Here is a 20,611-nt window from a genome sequence, read left to right as displayed (position 1 = left end):
AACAGGCCTCTGGCTTCTGTTTAATTTAGTAGTTAAATATCCAATAAAGTAGCTTGGCCTCCACAGAAAACATTTTGCTAAAATACTCTGAGAATTGAAATATTATTAAGCTTTTGTTTCTACTGAATCCATGTTACTACAGATGAGATCTGATGACATAAAGTGGAATTAAACCCCGTCTTTGAATAGTGATCCTATTCACGCTGCTGGTTCTCACACAACCTGCCTTGAAAGAGAGGAGAACTCTTCAACTGAACTGCATGTGAAAAGAATTATTTTATGGGCCAGAAAAAGTCTTCGCACCTGACTGCACAGGTAACCCCACAGAAACAAATGACTGAAGTTTGGGTCTTAATGGCTGTGTGAAGGGAGTTTTATACACACACGTGTTTAAGGATCTTCTGTTAAAGTCTAATCTCTGCGTGAACTCATCCTCAGATCATTAACCCAGCTGGGCTGCTCAAGGACTCTTTTCTGCTGACACAAACAAGTCAGTCATCATTAGCACACGGTCCCCTTGCTTCACAGGCTTTGCTGCCCAGCTACCATGCCCACGAGTGCCTGCAAGCTCTGAGTAGAACTTCAAGAGATAAGTCAGTGTTGATCACATATACCAAGATAGAAATAGCCTCTTCTGCTGTTTCCTCATTGCAAATGCAGAAAGCAGTAAGATGCTTTGTGTTCAATTACTTGCAAACTGTTACCAGTTGTGTTTCTTCCCATTTACTCTGTATTTACATTAAAGGTTAATACACTACCTCTTTATTTAATGGAAACAAATAACAATACTTGATGTATATTCACATTGCTTCACATTGTTTCCCAAGCACCAGAGGCCAAAGATCTAAAACTATACTGGTAAAACAACTAAAACATTCCTAAGAAAGAGATACAAAGGTTAAACCAAACAAACAAAAGAACACCACCACAGAATAGCACCACAGCAGTTTTATATGAGATGCATGGAAGTGTTAATTCGGTGGTGAGACATTCTTCAGTGTGTAAGTCTTTGATTTACTGAAACATCCTTCACTGAAATTTTTAATTCAAATGCAAGGTCACCATAAATTTTAATCTCTGCAGTGATTTCCTTGCCTGTCAAGTAATGGAATGCTAAAATCATTCAGGCTGGACACTCAGTTCCAACCTAGAGTTTTACCATGCTGAGCCACAGTGTTATAAAAGCCCTTCATTTTGCTTTTATTAAAAGAGTGCGTATTAAAGGCCATTTAAAAAATCCAAACCTTTTCTAATACCTGTGACAGCAGCAAGTCCTGTCATTCATAATAAGCTATTAGAGGAAAACTGCAGCACAATTTCTTCTGTGTAAAGAGGATTTAAAGCAGCAAGAATCAGAAGAAAGAGGAAGAAGGAAAACGATTATTTCACTTATAAACACTGTGCTTGATGTCTGGGGTTTGAGCTTGATCCTTTTATTCCGAGGGGAAGCAGTGGACCTTTCAGAAACATCTTGGTTTGTGTTTCATACCAGCTGTATTGGAGGATAATGAAGTTTGTACCGGTGCTAAGCCATCTGCTGTTAACAATTAGGAATCCTGAAACACCAGGACAGTGCGAATACTGCAATATAAAGTGACAAGTTAGTGGCTGTAGATAAGCCCCTGGGCTAACATCAGAAAAACACTGCTGTTTTCTCTGCTAATCCAGGCTAATGCTGTCAGCCAGGGTACTCCCTCCTTGCACACCCCAGCCCTCACTGCAGCAACACTGCAAAGCAGATGTGCAAACTGTGCTGCAGAGAACAGCATTCATGCAAGACTGCATAGCCTTCACTCATGAACTCGCGTCTCCTGGCAGCTCATCACCAGAGCGAGCCTGGGAAGAGTGGGGCTGAGACATGTCTTCTCAGTTACGAATGGCTCTAAGGGTAACCTCTCAGTGGTACAGCTTGTTCTGTGTTGAAGCACTGAACTATTTCATTTAGTGATGATGGTCAGCTGCAACAGGCCTCTGTCTTCAGGCGAACTGCCAGTCTTTTAGCAAAGTTGATAGTGTCTCTGTCCTCACTGCTTTCCCATTTGCTACACTAGACCTAAAACTGACATTTACAGCTCACCTAAAATAAGGACAGTCAAAAAATGACATGCGTGCTGCACAGTTAGAGCCTTAGAAAAAACCTCAGGGCTAAATTGTTTTGTTACATGCTTTATACATTTAGAGCAAGTAACACCTAAAATAACTGCCAGCAAATGACAATGGAAAGAAAATGTGAATGTAACTCTCCAGACTGCATAAGTTACACATAGTTACAGCTAGAACTTACAAAAAGGGTAGTCCCCACGTGTACTAAGGTACACACATGTATTTCCCACTTCTGCCAAGGAGCATTTCCAATTATTCCCATGCAAATCTTGTCAAACATCTCTGGCAAACAGTATTTCCGATTTCAACACTCCATGAAAACAGAGCCTGAGCTGGACTCGCACAAGATTTGAGGAAGGCATGAGAGCTAAATTCTGAGTTTGCAATGTTTGTATACATCAAGCACTTTCTTTCATTAAAAGCTCCAAAATTCAGCATAAACCACCCAGTGACTTTAGGACTAATTGCACTAGGACTGTAATTCACCAGAGGAATGGTGAGTTGCTCTTCTAGTAAATATTGTCTATTTCTGTGCTCCTGCTCCTCAGTCTAAGATGTTTCTTCAGATGTGATGTAGTTGACCCTGGCACTTCACAGCTTGGCATTCCCAAGCTCCCTTGTTTGTGTGCTCTTTTCCAACGGGTAGTGGGCACAGACCTCCTCACTGCTGGGGTCTTTTCTTCCTCTGCCACCCAGTGTCTTTGCTCAAACCAGAATGTGAAAATTCCACTACAAGGAAAGACAGGGCTCAATGTATTTCAAAAGCTAAAGCTCTGCTGGCTGTATCACTACAACTGCAACCCATGGAACCATACTGGGCAAGATTAAGGGATGTAGTGTGTTGCCTTTCCCCTTCTCCACCGTGAAGTCACACTCTGCATTACCATACAGCTCCTTTAGGTTATTTATACAGAACCTTTACAATTAAACATGGTTTACCTCTTCCCTGTCCTTAGCAGATCAAATCCTTCATTGATTTTAGTGAAATGAAGTCTATGAGTTATTAATGGATCCAGAACAAATTTCTTCTTCATGTAGTCAGCAACCAGTTTAGGGACTGAATCTTTACTCTTCCAGCCTGAAAAAACCCACAGATAATGGATAATGAAACATTAAAGGCTTGGGAAATATATACACCCATTGGCAGCTTAAAGTTTTAGGTAAACTTTCAATAAGAGAACAGCATGAGGAAATGCTGCAGCATGTCTTTACCTCTGTAACACAGACTGCCAGCAGAAAACATGGGTTGAAGTGCGGCTGTTCTACATACAACAAGCCCAATAAGTGCTTTACTGGTGAAAGACCTGTAAAAATTTTAATCTTTACAGAGTCCAAACTCTTCCCTTCATTAAATACTGTTTCAACTTGTCTGTTGATGTCTGTTGCTCACCAAACCACTTATCATACAAAAGCCAGAGTGGGGACATCCATGTTGGTAACTGGAAACAGGATTGACTGATCAAAACTGAGGGCGGCAGGGGATAGATATGCCTCTTTTTTCTTTCAAGCAGTACTAGAAAAAACTGTCTCAAACAGGCAGATGCCCTTCCAGAGGAACCTAATTTGTCTCTGCTATTCTATTCAGGTGTCTGTTGAATACATAAGAGGAAGTGGCTGGGAGTGAGAAAATCTGCTGCTGCAGCCAAGTTTTCGGTGGCCTTCAGCTTTGTGTTGAGTGAGCTTGGACTTGCCAAGCTTTATCTTCCTTTGCCCATTTCTCTTATCTTTCCCCCTTTCTTTCTCCTTATCTGTTTTTTCTTTTTTATCTCTTCTCCTCCCTCCCCTCCCTCTCATTTTCCTCTCTCCTTCTACCTTTCTTTCTGCCTTCCTTTTTTTCTCATTCCCCCTTTTATTTCCTTTCTCCTCTTCCCCCCATTTTTTTCCTGTTTTTTGTCTTTTTTCTCTTCCTCTGTCTCTTCTTCTCTCCTTCTTCTCCCCTGCCTCTGTCTCTGGTTTTCTCTCTCTTTCTCTCACCATTAACTAACACTTTCCATAACTAATTCCCTTTGTGCTTCTTTGTCCGCAAAACAGCTATCAATATCACTTCCAGCAGGACAACTTAAGCAATGAATTTATACATATGCTATTTCATTCAAAGTAACTCGCAAGTTTCCCAAGCCAGTTAAATCACTTCTTTCCAAGCCCTTACCTCCAAAGACACAGCCTTTCCAGGTGCGACCAGTGAAGAGGAGCATGGGGTCAAAAGAAACCTTCTGTGCTGCAGGAGGCACTCCCACAATCACACTGACTCCACAGTTGTAATGGCAACAGGCCAAGGCTGCGCTCTGCATTGGGAACAGAGGGACACCCAGAGTTACAGAAGATTTGCCGCTGAGGCCCAAAAGTTTGCATTCCTCCTCCTCGCAGGGCTCTGCTTGCAATTCATTTTTTGTAACTGAAACCACACCAAACAGTTTCCATTGAATCTGCTCACACCATTGTGTATGCTGTCAGGGGTTAGATTATGTCCTAGCTTTGCTCTCCCTCCCCATTTTGTCTTAGACATTAGCGATAAGCCACTGCTGGAAAGCAGACAGTGGGCTACGTGAAATTTAGCCACCCTGGTTAGGCCAGGGGACTATGCTCGAGCTCTCTGCCCTAAGTTTTTGAGCATGCCCCTGCATCTCAGTGGCAGATAGCTGGACTTAATAGGTTTGAAGGTAGCCTGACACTTTGCTAGTGGCTCTCAGCTCCTCAACCTTGGTGCTTAGTGGGTTACCAAAGAGAGACCTAACACACTAATGCCTCATTTGATGACATCTTTTGGTTGCATACCATGGTTTCAGTACGGCCGACAACCTCAAAGGCGTAGTCCACACCATGGCCAGTCATTTCGATCAACACCTCGTGAATAGGCTTCTTGAAATCTCTAGGGTTGACGCAGTCTGTGGCTCCCAGTTCTTTGGCCTTGGCAAACTTGTCACTATTGATATCAACAGCAATGATGCGGGAAGCTCCAGCTGCCTTGCAGCCCATGATAACAGAGAGGCCAACTCCTCCAAGGCCAAAGACGGCACAGCTGGAGCCTGGTTCCACCTGTAATACCCATACAAACATGCCATACTCTAACGGTCTATGTAAAGTACAATGCATTTTCTTACTACCAACATGTTTTCAGTTAAGCTACTTCTTGTAATTTAGAGATTACCTGCTGAGAAGGACTTTGCACATGCATACCTACTAGTGCAGCAGCCAGCTATACTGTTATAATCCTACATGTGACTAAGATAAATTGCCCTAAAATACACTTCTGAGACCAGATTTTCATCACTCTTCTCAGCCTCAGGTTCAGAGACGTGTTTTTTTTTTTTTACAATGCCTTATATTCCAGTGATGTTAAAATCTGTAGTGCCACTGGAGACAATGACAGCTGTAAAAGTCACATTTGTGTATTGCTATGAATTTTGAGTGTTGCAAACAAAGGCTTCCTAGATTTCAGTTACAATAAAACAAATCAGCTCCTTTGTAATGTTTTTTCTAGGGGTGATAAAGCCATAAGAGAAAAATTAACAGATGGTAATATGCATTTTTACTGAATTTTGATTTGAAGGCTTCTCAGTACCTTAGAGACACAGAAACTGAAGTAGGCAAAACCCGAGTATCTTCCTTCCACCCTGAACTCTGCAACAGAGTCTATACCTCCTGGCTGCTCTGCTGATACCCCACATGCGGGCCATACAATCCTGAATAGGCCACCATGAGTTACCAGAAACACCCACCTTGATACTTACCTTGGCAGTCTGCACAGCAGCCCCATAACCAGTTGAAAATCCACAGCCAATTAGAAAAACTTTTTCCAGAGGAGCAGCAGAATCGATTTTGGCTACAGAAGTTTCATGCAGTACTGTGTATTCAGTGAAGGTGCTGGTACCCATAAAATGGTGAATTGCTTTTCCTTTACAGGTGAATCTAGTGGTGCCATCAAGCATTAATCCAGTACCTGGAGAAATGCTGTTTGAAAGATGAACAGAAATAATGGCAAGTTGCATCTGTTGAGTGTGATCAGCTTTGTATAAATCAAAGTCAAATAAGGGTTGTAGGTGACTCAGGAAAACTCACTCATTTCTGATGCACAGATTACTCTTGGGGCTTAAGCAACTCTTGCACTCCCCACAGTACGGCACAATGAGTGGAATAACCTTATCTCCTAGAAATAATACAGTAATGACAGGATTTAAAAAGGCAAACAAGAAGCATATACATAAAATCATGGAGCAAGTGCATTTAATCCCTAAGCAAATGTGCGCTAGGAGTGCAGTGCTGGTTTTATTTCCTTCTCCTGCCCTTGGAGGATACACCATCTCTTTCTGTTATAAAGCACCTAGCTAGGGCAAAGTTATGAGAACTGATTTCAATACACAAAATTCCTGGTGTCTTTCACAGAACTGAATCAGAGCTATGCCATAAAACTCTGCTAGCTACTGACATTCCCGAAGTACACATTCAGCAGTTTATTGCATCTTCTACTTGAAAGGAAAATAGTAATACACAGGTAAAGAAACAGATAAAAATTGGCACCCGCTGCGACAGTAGATTGAAGGGCCAAGATAACACGGCTGTAAATTGTGCATACAGAGAATGGGAAATTGAGCATTAATTTACCAACCATCTTGAGTCTCTTTCGTATTTCACTGCTGCATTGGAGTAAAGCAGGTAAAGTGTTTGTCAGAGAAGCAGTGACACACACAAGCTATCTCTCATTCTCTAGCACTCTTACATGATGGACAAAGTAGCACATAGCTTCCCAGTGCGATTTTTACTGCTACGCATTTTCCACAGCAATGACGTGTGGTAAATCCATCATAATCTCTAAACAGGTAACCCCTAACAGAGATCAGTTTGTGATTTGGCAGCTCTAAAATGTGGCTAATCCTTGACACATTGAAAGGCAAGGGAATCTTTGATTACCACTAAAACATGGAAAACACCTGCAGAACATGAAATGCTCCCCTCTGCCCTGGCCCTCAGTTAACTTAGAACTGTGACACAGGCTTAGTAATCATTCCCTTAAAGAAACTTTGCACGTCTTGGGAGTCTTTTTTAGAACTTGAAGGTGTAAACTAAGCAACATCCAAGACACATGATTTTGTGTGTTCAGGCCTGCCGTTTCACCTGGAAACACGTGGCAGCTAGAATTAGACAACTGAGTGATTTATGAAGCCAGATGTAAGAGAAAAACCAGCTAGAGCTATCACTGAAATTTGCAATACACATATTTGTTTGGAGCTAAAGCAGAAATCTCAAGTAAAACTTTTTCTTATCTCACCTACCAACCTGCTTTGGACAGACTACATATTTGTTGTCAGTACAAAGACACTGGGAATATGGAGGTGTTAAAAATGAACTACTTAGATATTGTATCAAACTGCCTGGATAAAATCAAGCACTACTGTGCAGATTTTGTTCACTGCATAATTCCTGTTAATAATTCAGTCCTTGTTAGAGTCTGTTTGGTCCCATACAGATATACAGAAATGCTGTCTCATCTTGCAGCAGTTGGAGGAACATCAGCATCTTTCACTAACTTCTCTTTCTACCCACTGTGGTTCAAAGGGACTGTAGTGAGAGGAGCAGCTGGTCCAGAAAAGTGTCCTCTTCAAAGCAACCCAGATCTCAGTGAGCAGTGCTGTCTCACCTGCACTGGTACTGTGCAAAGCAAAAGCAAAGCCTGCAGAAGAGTGGGCACCCCAGTCATGCCCTGATATCTTTGAAATGAAGTAATGGAAGACACAGACCTGAGCTCTGGTCTACTGAAGTCAGTGGATTATTAGTTTTGGGAGAATTGTTTTGACATGTTGACTAGTGCTTTGCTTTGCCTTACTCTTGAGATGAGCTGTATAAACTAGGGTTAGAGAACCTGTAATACCTGATTTTCTGTGTCAAAGAGCAAAGAATCTGTTCTTAATCCCATGACAAGGGAAGTGCTATGTAGGTAGAAAGCAAGCTGCAGATGTTTTTCCCAAAACCAAAGAAATTGAATAGAAAATCTGAAAATAAATCAAGATTGGCAACACCAAAAGATGTAGACACCATGTAGCATCCTTTAAGGTATCCTTGAAAAAAATCAGAGTTGGAACATTTTCCTCAGCCATACAAGCACTTATGCATGTAATCATCTTTGACTTAGACAGGAGTCTCAGGAAACAGGGAACTCAGCAGAGGATTTGTGTTCAGTGCTGTTTCACACCTGGTTTGACCGAAGTTACTCCCTGCCCAACACTCTCCACAATACCAGCTGCTTCATGCCCAAGAATTATTGGAAGAGGTATAACCAGTGCACCAGTTATCACATGGTCATCAGAGCGACAGATCCCTGCGGCCACGATCTGATTTAGAAGAAAGACAAGAATATATCAGCATTTAACTATGTCATGTCATATATGGAAGTGAAATGATACCATACATTTGGAGAAGTAATTTGCTTCACTCCAAAATCACATATACACATAATAACTACAAGGAAAACACTTTTGTTTGTGTGAGTCATGATTTTCATGGGTTGCATTAGTCTTCAATCTACAAAGCAAGGCTCCTTTGGGAATGTTTGCTATGCACTACTGAGCTCCGGAGGAAGTCTCATTGATTATCTGGCAGGACCCACGTTTTAGAAATGTAATCATATATGAAGAACAGAATGCAATAAAATATTTAAATATTTATAGATAAATACATAAATAGAAAAAGTCTGCAATATTGTAGAAATATTACCATATCAAGTAAATATAAATTAACCATCAAATAGTATTTATAAACCTAGAAATATGACATATATTTTCTATTCCTTATTGTAGATGATATTACAATATATAAAATAGATGCTACATAAAATACGTATTATACAATGGCATAGCATCATATATAATTACATTTTAATGATTATATGTTATTTATGTATTTTAAATATATGTATATGCCATACATATAAAAATTGAGGCTACACATAGTATTTTATATCACATTTGCCTTTTCTTGCAAGTAGCACAGTAGCAGTATTTCTTTTGAAACATTCAGGTATGTCTTTAAAGCTTTTGTTCTGACAAATGGAGTTGTCAACCCCACGAGAGGGTTCTTCTCACTGGTATAACACTTGAAACTGCTCTGAAATAGAAACAGCTGCTGACTTCCACCGAGAAAGGTCCTGAAACGTGAGAGATGCTCAGCACCCAGTTAAAAAAGAAAGCTCCCACCCTACTGAGATATTTCCTAGCACAGACTCAAAGTAAAAGAGAATTTCTTGCTCCATACTACAGAAGAACCAGATCTCTGCCTTGTGCTGTGATTTCTTCAGCCTATCAGAAGCACAAATGCCTTAGGAAACAAAAAACCTAACCCTAAAAAGTCTTTTTTTCTTTTTAAAAAGACCCTCATGATCAGTTTCAGGATTTGAAGCATGTTCTATAGGAATAGTAACTATTGAAGAGTAACTGAATTGTAACTACTGAATACTAACTACTCAGCTATTGAATGTTTTCTGACTGGATCCTAAAACTCTATAGAAATAATCCTGATAAACAGCAAGACAGAATAATAGTTGTTTCAATTTTTATTTTTTAGTACCTTTACGCGAACTTCGTGCGCTTTTGGTGGGGCAACTTCCACTTCCTCAATAGAAAATGGTTTATTTGCTTCCCACATTACTGCTGCTTTGCATTTAATAACCTGCAAACAGAGCAAAGAAAAAGGGAATGGCACTTGCAAGTCACCACACAGACAGAATCTTACATTTCTGCATGTGAAACGGCAGCTCATATTTCAAGGAAGGAGCAAGAAAACTACAGGGAAAAAACCCAAACTTGGTGAATTTACCGACAAGTGAAGTACAGTTTATTTTGAGAGAGTATTTATTTTTTGTCCCCTCTTGTTTTGTGTGGCTTTAAAATAGTGAAGACAGCTGGCAGTAACAGCAGTACCAATCCCCATACTTTCTTAAGGCACATTACAGCAAGGCACAGGCCTTCAGTCATTTTCTAGGTTCTGGGTTCCTGAAAATCGACCTTGCTTGCATGTCTCTGAGTTAGTATCTCTCAGGTAGTGCAAGAAGCAACATATACTGTCTTCAGCAGTGGAATTCACCTACATTTCTCTTCTCACTTTCTAGCAAAGATGCAAATACTCATTTCAGTCCCAGCTCAGTACTGATACATGTGCTCATACTGATACATATAATACTTACTTTTGGTCATTATTACCTTAAACTCCAGAGTTGTTATGCACATACTGAAATTTAATGACTGTTCTAACATCATCACAATTACACCCCAAAATGTAACACAATATTAACTATGGGTTTTTTTTTCTTTTGAAAACAAACTGATATGAATTATAAAGAAGCTAAAAATAGCTTTAACCACTGCGGGATCTCAAAATAAAAACTGCTGGAGCTGATAAATACATTGATCTGAACACTTATGACATTGCATCACGTTTCAAACTGTCCAATCAGGGATTAAAAACAGTTTGCTAACGCTGGGGAAGGTAATTCTTATCCTGGCGCTGTTACCTCATGTTGCCTCAGTGCTTAAATAAATAAACAAATAAACAAATAATGTTCTTGATTTTATGTTTTATCTTCTTTCTTATTTAAAACCATTTCGTAGGAGAGTACAGTGGCCTGCAAGTAAGGGCTGCTCTCCTGCACCAGCTTCCTCCTAAACTCTCATCTGTGTTATACCACCAGAACTGAGGGGCAAAGAAACTGCGGTTAAACACGCACTACTCAGCTGCAGGAAAGAAACTTCTAATATAAACTTGTGCTTACTTTGCCTGCCGTGCTCATGTTGACCAGTGTGTCTGTCTCAAATCCCGCCACCACCGATTCTTTGCGCCAAGAATTCAGTCAGCTGCTAAGCAGTCAGGTTGCTGATACCCCAAATCCTGTCCATGCACTGGAAGCTGGTCTTGTGAAGTGCTCCTGCAAGTACATTGCTCTGACCTTTTAACCAAGCCTCACAGCTCAGAGTCCCACCCCTTAGTCAGTCAAAGTGCCAGAATGAAAATAAACCACCCACCTGCTGAAACCTCACTCTTCATACTGGTTTTGTCTCCCTTACTCCTTTGTCACACTCTTCTCTACCCTTTTCGTACCCTCCCTAGGGTTGTCCTCAACATCACAGGAAGAAAGCAAAAGCCTTGGCTGGAAGGTGTCCCCTCTTTCCACCTCTCTGGGAGGCGTGCCTCCAAATCCGCTGCTCCTGCTGGCACTGCAGCTGCGAAAAGGGAAGAGTGGCTCTTGAATTCATAGCAGCAGGGATGCAGGGAGAACACGAAGGTTTACTTTGGATTAGTGTGGTGACACTCGTAAGAGCTCAGTTAACACATTAAAACATGCTGTTGTGCAAGCTGCTTAAGAAACACACTGGCTGTGGCTCTGCCTGTCCCCAGTCCTGTAGTTTCAGAGCCCAGGTACTCATTAATCTGTTGGAATGTTTCAGTGAACAGTGACCAAGACCAATGTGCTGACCATATCGATGACAAAAATTAGTCATGGAGAAGCGGCATGAGAGGATGCACATTTCTTACCACGTGCAACACCCTGCTCCATTTGTGAGTGACTGCCTGACCCATGGGTTCCATGGACATCTACCAGCACAGGCCCATCACTGCTCCTGCACCAACATACTTGCCCTCACCTGGCACAACGTCCTGGTGCAAGGGGTTGGGTGGAGATGAGCACTGTGTGCCTCTGCTGTGCATTTCCAGCCTCATCTATTTTCAAATTATGCCATGTTATGGGTTGACCCTGGCTGGATGGCAGCTGCCCACCAAAGCTGCTCTATCACTCCCCTCTGCAGCTGGACAGGGGAGAGAACAGATGACAAAAGGCTCACGGACTGAGGTAAGGGCAGGGAGATCACTCAGCAGCTACCATTAAAGGCAAAGCAGACTCAACTAAGGAAGTCAGTTTAATTTACTACCAGTCAAATCAGAGCAGGATAATGGAGCAATAAAACCAAATCTTAAAATCACCTTCCCCCCACCCATCCCTTCTTCCCAGGCTTCATTTCACTCCCCAGTTCTCTGCCTCCTCTTCCTAAGACTCAGGGGGATAAGGAATGGGTGTTGTGGTCCGTTCACCACATGTTGTCTCTGTTGCTCCTTCCTCTTCAGGGGGAACACCCCTCACACTCATTCCCTGCTCCACTGTGGCGTCCCTCCCATCGGAGACAGGCCTCCCTTCCCATGGGCCACAGTTCTTCATGAACTGCTCCAGTGTGGGTCCCTTCCACGGGGCGCAATCCTCCAGGAACAGACTGCTCCAGCATGGGTCCCCTCCATGGGGTTACAATCCTTCAGGAACAGACTGCTCCAGTGTGGGTCCCCCGCAGGGTTACAAGCCCTGCAGCAAATCAGCTCCAGCTGGACTCCTCTCTCCACAGGGTCACAGGGCCACAGGTCCTGCCAGGAGCCTGCTCCAGCACAGGCTTCCCAGCTGGGTCACTGCCTCCTTTAGGCATTGCCCTGCTCTGGCATGGGGTCCTTCCCAGGCTGCAGGTGGGTATCTGCTCCACCGTGGACCTCCATGGGCCGCAGGGGAACCTCTGCTCCAGCACCTAGTGCACTTACCCCTCCTTCTGCACTGACCTTGCTATCTGTGGAGCTGGTTTGCTCATACAGTCTCAGTCCTCTCTGGCTGCATCTGCTCCTGTGCAGTAACTTTTTTCCCTTCTGAAATATGTTATCTCAGAGGCGCTAACATTCTCACTGATGGGCTCAGCCTGGGCCAGCAGTGGGTCCTTCTTGGATCCGCCTGGAATTGGCTCTACTGGACATGAGAAAGCTTCTGGCAACTTCTCACAGAAACCACCCTTGTAGCTCCCCCACTGCCCAAACTTTGACATGCAAAACAGATATAGCCCAGCATTCTGAAAACAAGATTCTTCCTTCAGAAAGAAGCAGAGATCAAATACTGCATACGAGTACTGAGATGAAATACTGCATATAAAGATTAAACAGAGATTAAATACTGCATATAGAATCATATTTTATGATTTTATATAACCTGACTAGCACTTACTAAATACAGTGCTCTCTCAGGTTCACCTGTATGACTAGTTAATTCAAGAAGGCCTACAGGAATAGGCAACAGGGAGAAATACTGCAGATGTATGTAACCTCAGGCAGGTACAAGCCAGAATACCATTGGCCTTGGCCACCCGGGCACAAGCTGGCTCATGTTCATCTGACTGTTGACCAACACCCCCAGGTTCTTTTCCACCGAGCAGCTTTCCAGCCACTCTTTCCCAACCTGTAGCATTGCATGGGGTTGTCATGACCAAAGTGCATGACTTAGCACTTTGCCTTGTTCAACCTCATACAATTTGCCACAGCCCATTGATCCAGCCTGTCCAGACCCCTCTGCAGAGCCTTCCTATCCTACAGCAGCTCAACATTCCCACCCAACCTGGTGTTGTCCGCAAATTACTAAGGCAGACAGTCGTGGTCCCCAGGAAGACATTTTGTTACCACAGTTGATGCAAAAATTAACTGAACAGCAGTATCAAAGAATTCTACCTTGCAGTTCCCCCCCCCAACCTTTGAATTTCTTGAATTCCTCCTTCCAGCAATGCCCTGCTGTCTCTAGCAAAGCTGCAGGTATTTTCTGTTAACTCTGGCTCTCTAGTGCTCTTCCCCCATCTATATACACAGAGGATTCATCAGGAATGAGATCCACAACTTCATGCCAACCTTGCTGGCTTTATTTATAAAGGATTCATGAAAGTACTTTCAGAAACAAAATACTGCAGGATCAGAAGCTAGCAGCTCCATGGACCCTTCTGTAGAGCTTCTGCTATCAGCCACCTTCTAGATTCAATAGCATCTTAGCCTGCAAGTTATCCAAACATTTCTCATAGTGACAGAGCCACAGCAGTCACACTCCTCTTTTTCCTCTCCAAGTGTAAAAAATCCCCTCCCCACACTTCTGCAAATTTCTGCTCTTCTCCAACTTCTTGTGGATGCCACAAATTCCCATTTCTGCTGAGTACAAAAAAACAAAAAAAGGGGGAATGTTCTTCTGCAAAAGACCTTAAAATCACGATGAGAAACTTAAATCTATTTTATTGCTGACATCAGATACAAAGCTCTTAATCCTTCTCTTTTATCCCTCTCTTAGCCTTCCCAACATGGCTTGCAAAACCAGCAACACAGAAAATGAAATGAATGTCAGTCATTTGCAGGCAAAATGTCCTACAAGAGTCACATCTGGAGGCCACAAGCTAAGGAGCTGCTAAGGCCCCTCAGTGAGGCCAAAAGCACCGATCTGGTCTACTATTACAGGGAGGGAAAAGTCATCTCTGACAGCTACTTTCTGGAATATGAGCAGTGGTAAGGAAAGAAGAGCCTGTGAAACTGAGGCACACAAAATATCCTGGCAATAACTGAGTTAATGTATGTCTGAGTTTATATAATCCTGCCTGAGTTGATTTAATAATGCTTGAAAACTTGAAGGATTTCTGAGGAGACCTGAAAAGTGTACTGGAGTTGCAACGTCAGTGTAGCAGGAATCTCACTTTCGTGGGCAAAGCACCACTGGAAACATATCTGGCAATGTCCTGGGTTTAGCGCTGCACCAGCTACTAAGAAGGAGAAAAACTGACTGCTACTGCTAAACCCAGGACAGGCAATAACCAAGCTCAGGTGATTTTACAGCCCTGTGCACAGCCTTATTTTCCTGTGTCTGCATACAGATATTCTCTGCGGAAAATGGTTATTTTTGATGATGAATATTTTCACATGAAAGAGGAAGAGTGCTAAAAACTTAAAGGATGAGTTGAAGGTACACAATCTCTTCCGTCTGCTAATGACAGGCAAAAGGCATGGCTGGGCTGCTGCCATGGCAGCAGTGTCAACAGGAGTGTTTCTAGAATCTCCCACATCCTTAGCCACAGCTGCTCAGGAGATCAAACAAGCTGAGTTGCTGTCCATGCAGCTGAAGGCTTTTCTGAAGGAAAGATTCTTGCTACAGGGGGTGCATTACCTGTGGCAGCTAGCAAAAAGGTGCTGTGGAGCTAGCATCCTGCTGCAAAGAAGGTCCCCTACAGCACTGCTTCTCAGGTAGTTAGACCTTCCTGCCCCATACACCATCACTTACATGCTTTCCAGCTACAGACTGAGAACTGCTGAAAAAGCAACAAAGGACTTAATGACATGAGCCAACATAAAAGCGTAAGTAGGATTATTAGCCCTAGAAAAATGTCAGTATCTTCTACTTCTACAAGTTATTTTGAGTATGCACTGCAAGGAAATAAAAGCAACTGGAAAGTGCCCATAGGCAGCATTGGTTGCTCAAGGTAGTCACTTGGTGGAGCAGTACGTAGCTTGCTTCCATCCTCCTGTGTTTACAGCTTCTCCAAACTCTATATGGAATATGTAAAAATAACAAGACAAATAGGAATTGAAGTTTCCACTACATCACTCTCTGTGAGTTCATGTTCTTTACTTCATCTCCAGCATTTGGCCTCAAGCCGTCAGCAGAAGAGCCAACCTGCTCTGCAGAAAGACACTCCACAAGAGAATAAGAAAGGTTACACAATAAATACCAATTTCAAGTCATTTTGTGAACCTCGGTTCAACCACAACATCTGGAAGGGCAACCAGCACTACTCTCACTTTAGCTCCTCAGGGGAAAAGTACTACTTCTCCAGAAACATTCCTCATCCTAGGACGGCATGCCATATAAAAGGTAAGAGTTGTTGATGAACCACAAAGATAACCTGAACAGCCCTGGCAAGCACCAAAGGAAATGTGAGTCTAATGTGGTACCCACTGCTCCCATTTCCTGTTTCTGTCTAAGAGAAGCATCTCAAGAAAAGCCGGTACCTTCATTTTCAATCCATTAAGCATCTTTACCTCACCTCAGCAATGAACCATCTCAGGGTGGTAACATAAAGGTTAGCAGCACTAAACTTTACAAGGTACAACTAAAACTGTTTCCCCAAGACAACCGCCTGGGACTTCTTTTGAGCCAAAGTAATTCCTTCCTCTTTCCTTCTGTGCTCACAAGTGTACCTTAAGTGCCAGAGTCAGGTTGTCACCATTGTTTTCTCTATTTCACTCTCACCTAAGTAATTCTTGTACCTTTCCAGGAGCAACATATTACATAATGCAGATATTCAAGGCCCGCCTGGACAAGTTCCTGTGTGATGTACTGTAGGTTACCCTGCTCTTGCAGGGGGGTTGGACTAGATGATCTTTTTAGGTCCCTTCCAACCCTTGGGATTCTGTGATTCTGTGATTCTGTAATGCAGCATTTAATAAGAGTAACCTGGTGCTCTACAGACACTGTGATGCTCTGCTGTGTGTTAACTTTCTTTTTAGTATTTGTTTTATGTCGGATACTAAACAGAATCAAGATTCTGAAAATCCTCATCAACTACTTCAATGCCATGTTAAATCCAGTTTGACTCAGGTCAATGACAAAAATGATGGTTTATCAGATTCTTTTTTACCCTGGCTAAGAAAGGAGGATTCCAGTTGTTCATGAAATGCTGCGACTCTCATTGAAAACCACAAGCTTTTTAAGAGAGGCCAAAGACTGACTGGCATTGCTAAGAGCGTGTGCTTCACCCTCCCTGGCCACTCTCCAGATTTTAGCTGGAACATCATCACTGTTCAGGTAGTGATTAATCACACTGTCCTCTGTAACTGCTTACAGCCCTCAGCCAGCTATTCAAGTCTGCCAAGTTTCTTCAAGGTTTCTTCACTGTTTACAAACCATTCCATAAAGCCTGTATCATTACATAAAAATTGCAGGTTTGATAGCCATTTCCCATTCTTCCAGCACAAACTCTCCTTGGAGATCTATGTTAACCGCATGTGCTTGTTGTAGTACAGACTGTATCCTTTGGGTTTTTTGCACAGGAATAAACAATGCTCTGACCTGTGTTGTAAGAAACAGGTACCCAAGTGAACACTCAGCTGGTGGCCACGGTCTTCCATCAGCAAGAAGCTGACCAACTACATGTGCTAACCGGGACCACCACAAGGAGTACATCTGTCAGCTCCTCCCTTACGAAGCTTGACAATTTCATGCAAAGGCATCTAGGTTCTACACAGTCCATGACATGTGAGTAGAGGCACCAAACTGCCATATTATACAGCAGCAGGAGAGGAACCTGAGCTGTTGAATGTGCTGAGGTCTCAGCCAGGGCGCTGTATCATCACAGCTCAGGTCCAGCTAAGGAGAACACAGGGCAATGAACGTACATTTAGAAGGCAAGTATTTCTTCCCTTTTATGTGTGTTAGTCACCACACCTCACAAGGTTTCTGCTTTCTAAGTACCCTTGCATCTTTATAGTTTTTAGAGATTATGTGCTTACTAGACATCTACTAATTCCATCATTATCGGCAGTAACTCCATCTGTAAGGAACATTCTGCAGAAGTGGTTACACAACACTTGAAGAATGCATCTATGAAATACATCTTCCAAGATTTTCTTCAGATTATTATGCATCTCAGCAAATAACTGAACTAATGTACTACATGAGGTAGTAAAAGCAAAACAAAAAGGAAAGAAATACAGTCCTTTAGAGATCTCTCAATATCACTCGTGCATTTTTATAGGTAAAAATGCCCCAGGGCCAAATATAACATAAAGTGTATCTTATGGCCTTTCCAGTTTTCAACTTGAGAAAACACTCTGCATGTTCATTTCCAGAGGGATGTGCGGATGTTGCTGAAAGGATTCAGAGTAACATTTCTTCACCTGAAAAGGTAAGGGAAGAAGTCACAACTCTCCATTTCAGCATTGTATCTCTCTTACTTCTCAACACTGTAACCCGAGTCGACAGCCTCAGACTGCTGGGAAGGGCAGCATAGAAGCGAAAAGAGGGATGTGAGGAACGGGAGCTTGGAAAGGAGATGGTGTCATGTAGGGTAATAACTGAGTTATAACTGTATTGCTTTCAGCTCTGTCATGTCACTGTGCTTTGCTAGCAAGAAATATTATCAAAGCCAATGAAAATGGGAATAAAATTCACTTTGTTTCAAACTGCTGGGGACAACCCCTCACACTATACAACAAGCAAGGACAGGAAAAGCCTCCTCCCCTCACAACACAAAGATTCTTTAGAATATTTACTGCCAACTTACTGCCAGTTTTACTTTTGCTGGTGCCGTTTTGTCACTTTGCAGTTCTGCTGCAAGAATCTTTCTGCAATAACTCTTTAGTCTCACGCTGCTATCTAATTACTCGTCTCCTCTCGTCATTGCACGAGATCTGAGGGCTAAGTTAGTATTCCCTTCCAAACACCTAGCACAAGGAGGATTGTGCACTCTTGAGGAAAAGGAATGCAAGTGTTGCTGCACTGGTGCCAGACAGCAGAGGGCATCGCGAAGGCGTTTTGCAGTAAAGATGCTAAAAATACAGACCCGCTTTTCTCCCAAATTTTGCATTTTAACTGGGAGGTGGGGGTCTGCTGAAACGTTGCTTTTTGATTCCTGAGCTGGGCATACAGTAAACGCTATGTGTTATTTTTATTGTTCACTTATACATCCAGAACACAGTTCTTCAAACTGTGTTTACTGTGGTTTGGCTGCAAAATAACTCATGGACAGATACTGCCATATAGCCACACTCTAAGTAGACTACTGTTTCTTAAGAGCAGTTAGCTTGCTTTTGCTTTCCCTATTCACTTACCTTATGCCAACCTTAGAACCTTATGCCAAACACATTTTGATTCCTGGGCCTTTAATAGATTGGTGATGCCTACACACAGAGAAAAGGAAGAGCAGTGGTTCACAGCTCACTGACTTCTGACCAGAGATCCCTGGAGAAGGAAATAAATGTAAGACATGAGCACCGTATACAGTATATGACTTCCTATGATGTTATGCATTTTTACTCCTCTTGGGGATGGCATGGAACTTTGTTGGTCAGATTTCCCTCCCCGCACCACTCCAGTGTAGAGCATACTGACTTTCATATTTAGCATTTACTATGGAGTTGCATTCTCTGAACTGGAAGTTGCTGCTGACAGTCACTGGGGGAACAATGCAGTTGACTCCTGGGCTGAAACTTGTTCTCTAAAAATCTAGCCTGCAAATATTACATGTCATGCACAGGGGGTGTTCTATGTAGCAAACACTGCTTAGGATTCCCTTACTGCGTCTCTCAAGCACTGTGTACGTCACTCATTCAACATCACCTTTTGCATACTGGTGTCGTTAGCTCACACTGTGGCAAATCTGATGGGAGGCCTTAGGCTAGGCAGTTTGTAAAGCTGTAAACCTGCACACTCACACAGCTAGAGCCAAACACATGCAAAAACTGCCTTGAATCAGCTTCTCTTCATTCATGGGAACTATCCTGTACATCTTCCAGGTGCTGCAAAACTCACAAAACTTTTTCACATGGATTCACTTGCCAAGATCAAAACCTGGTTTTCAAGGCCAATTAAGATAACAAGCACATACACCTGACCCCCTTCCTGAAAAGCACCCCTGAAACTCTCAATAGACCTGAACTGAGTGGGGGTGCTGACATGGAAGGAATAGGATCCAGCCAAGTGTGCTTGGCCCAGCTGCCACTGAGCTGAGCAGCAAGGTGACAGTACACTGATATTAGTCACTCAAACCTCAGTGCACTCAGATTTGGTTCAGCGTAGAAAAACTTCCTCTCCCAGTGTAGCTCTGGGCTGCTGTGGGAAGGGTGAAAGCCAACAAAAGGTGTCTCGCTGATGTCCTTAAGTCTTTTGAAAACGAGGCAAGGGAAGCCCTGAATTCACCCCTAAGCATCCATTCCCATTCAGCAAATGGGAATTTCCATAAAATTTCTGCTACCTTCATAAATCAAAGAAAGACTTCGTATTCAATCTTATTCTGAACTGGCTGACACGCTGAATTGTAGGGAAAGTAGAGCAGAGAATATGAAGAGCCTGAGTGTCTTAGAGTCTCTCCATCTTCTTCAGAGAGGTCCAGAAGGGGATACGAATCAGCTCAGGTAAAATCTGCAGTGAGGTTGCTAGGATTAGGGATAAACTAAACCTATAGCCAGGTTTTAGTTTTCTCCTCCCATGAAAAATGCAATAGCATAAGGTTGTGCACAGCCTTAATAAAAAATGCCCGTAACCACAAACAAACTCCACACTCTTTGATACAAATTTAGTCATTACAGCAACATCACAAAATTTCAGGAACACTTGACTCCCCTTTGAGAAAAACCTGTATGTTGCAGTGCACAGTTTATGCCAGTTGTAAAGTTAGACATTCTTTCTTTTTCACTCAGGTCGTCAGCTAAAGAATCAGTGGCAAGTCTAAGCATGAAACAGGGTAAGTAACGAAAACGATAAATGTTAAGACACCATGTATCTGGGATGCTAGTCCACAAACAGCACAGGGGGAATCAGAGGTTCAGAAGCTCTAACATTTGTCTTTGCAGCAAGACCCAAATTAGAATCACAGAATTCAGGTGACACTACAAGAAACTATATTTAAAACCTGTATTTAAGTTCTCTATGGACTGATAGGTAAGACCCTCTATTCTTGTGGCGAATCCATTGGTTTCTCTT

At 42.6% G+C, this 20,611-nt stretch overlaps 1 protein-coding gene across 1 annotated transcript; it reads right to left on the bottom strand.

Moving 5' to 3' along the window:
• Nucleotides 1-733: 733 nt before the first annotated feature.
• LOC136020401 (alcohol dehydrogenase 1) lies at nt 734-11,318 on the bottom strand. Its single transcript, XM_065691461.1, has 10 exons — nt 11,112-11,318; nt 10,862-11,014; nt 9,661-9,762; nt 8,291-8,429; nt 6,163-6,250; nt 5,835-6,054; nt 4,879-5,139; nt 4,253-4,388; nt 3,043-3,181; nt 734-1,581 (listed from the first exon to the last, which is right to left on the bottom strand). The coding sequence occupies exons 2-10, from the start codon at nt 10,877-10,879 to the stop codon at nt 1,548-1,550; spliced, it is 1,137 nt and encodes a 378-aa protein (XP_065547533.1). The 5' UTR covers nt 10,880-11,014; nt 11,112-11,318; the 3' UTR covers nt 734-1,547.
• Nucleotides 11,319-20,611: the final 9,293 nt, after the last annotated feature.

The sequence above is a fragment of the Lathamus discolor genome, chromosome 1 (genome assembly GCF_037157495.1).
Source record: "Lathamus discolor isolate bLatDis1 chromosome 1, bLatDis1.hap1, whole genome shotgun sequence".
Taxonomy (NCBI): domain Eukaryota; kingdom Metazoa; phylum Chordata; class Aves; order Psittaciformes; family Psittacidae; genus Lathamus; species Lathamus discolor.
Note: the sequence above shows the minus strand (reverse complement) of the source record. Positions and strands in the feature narration are given on the sequence as shown.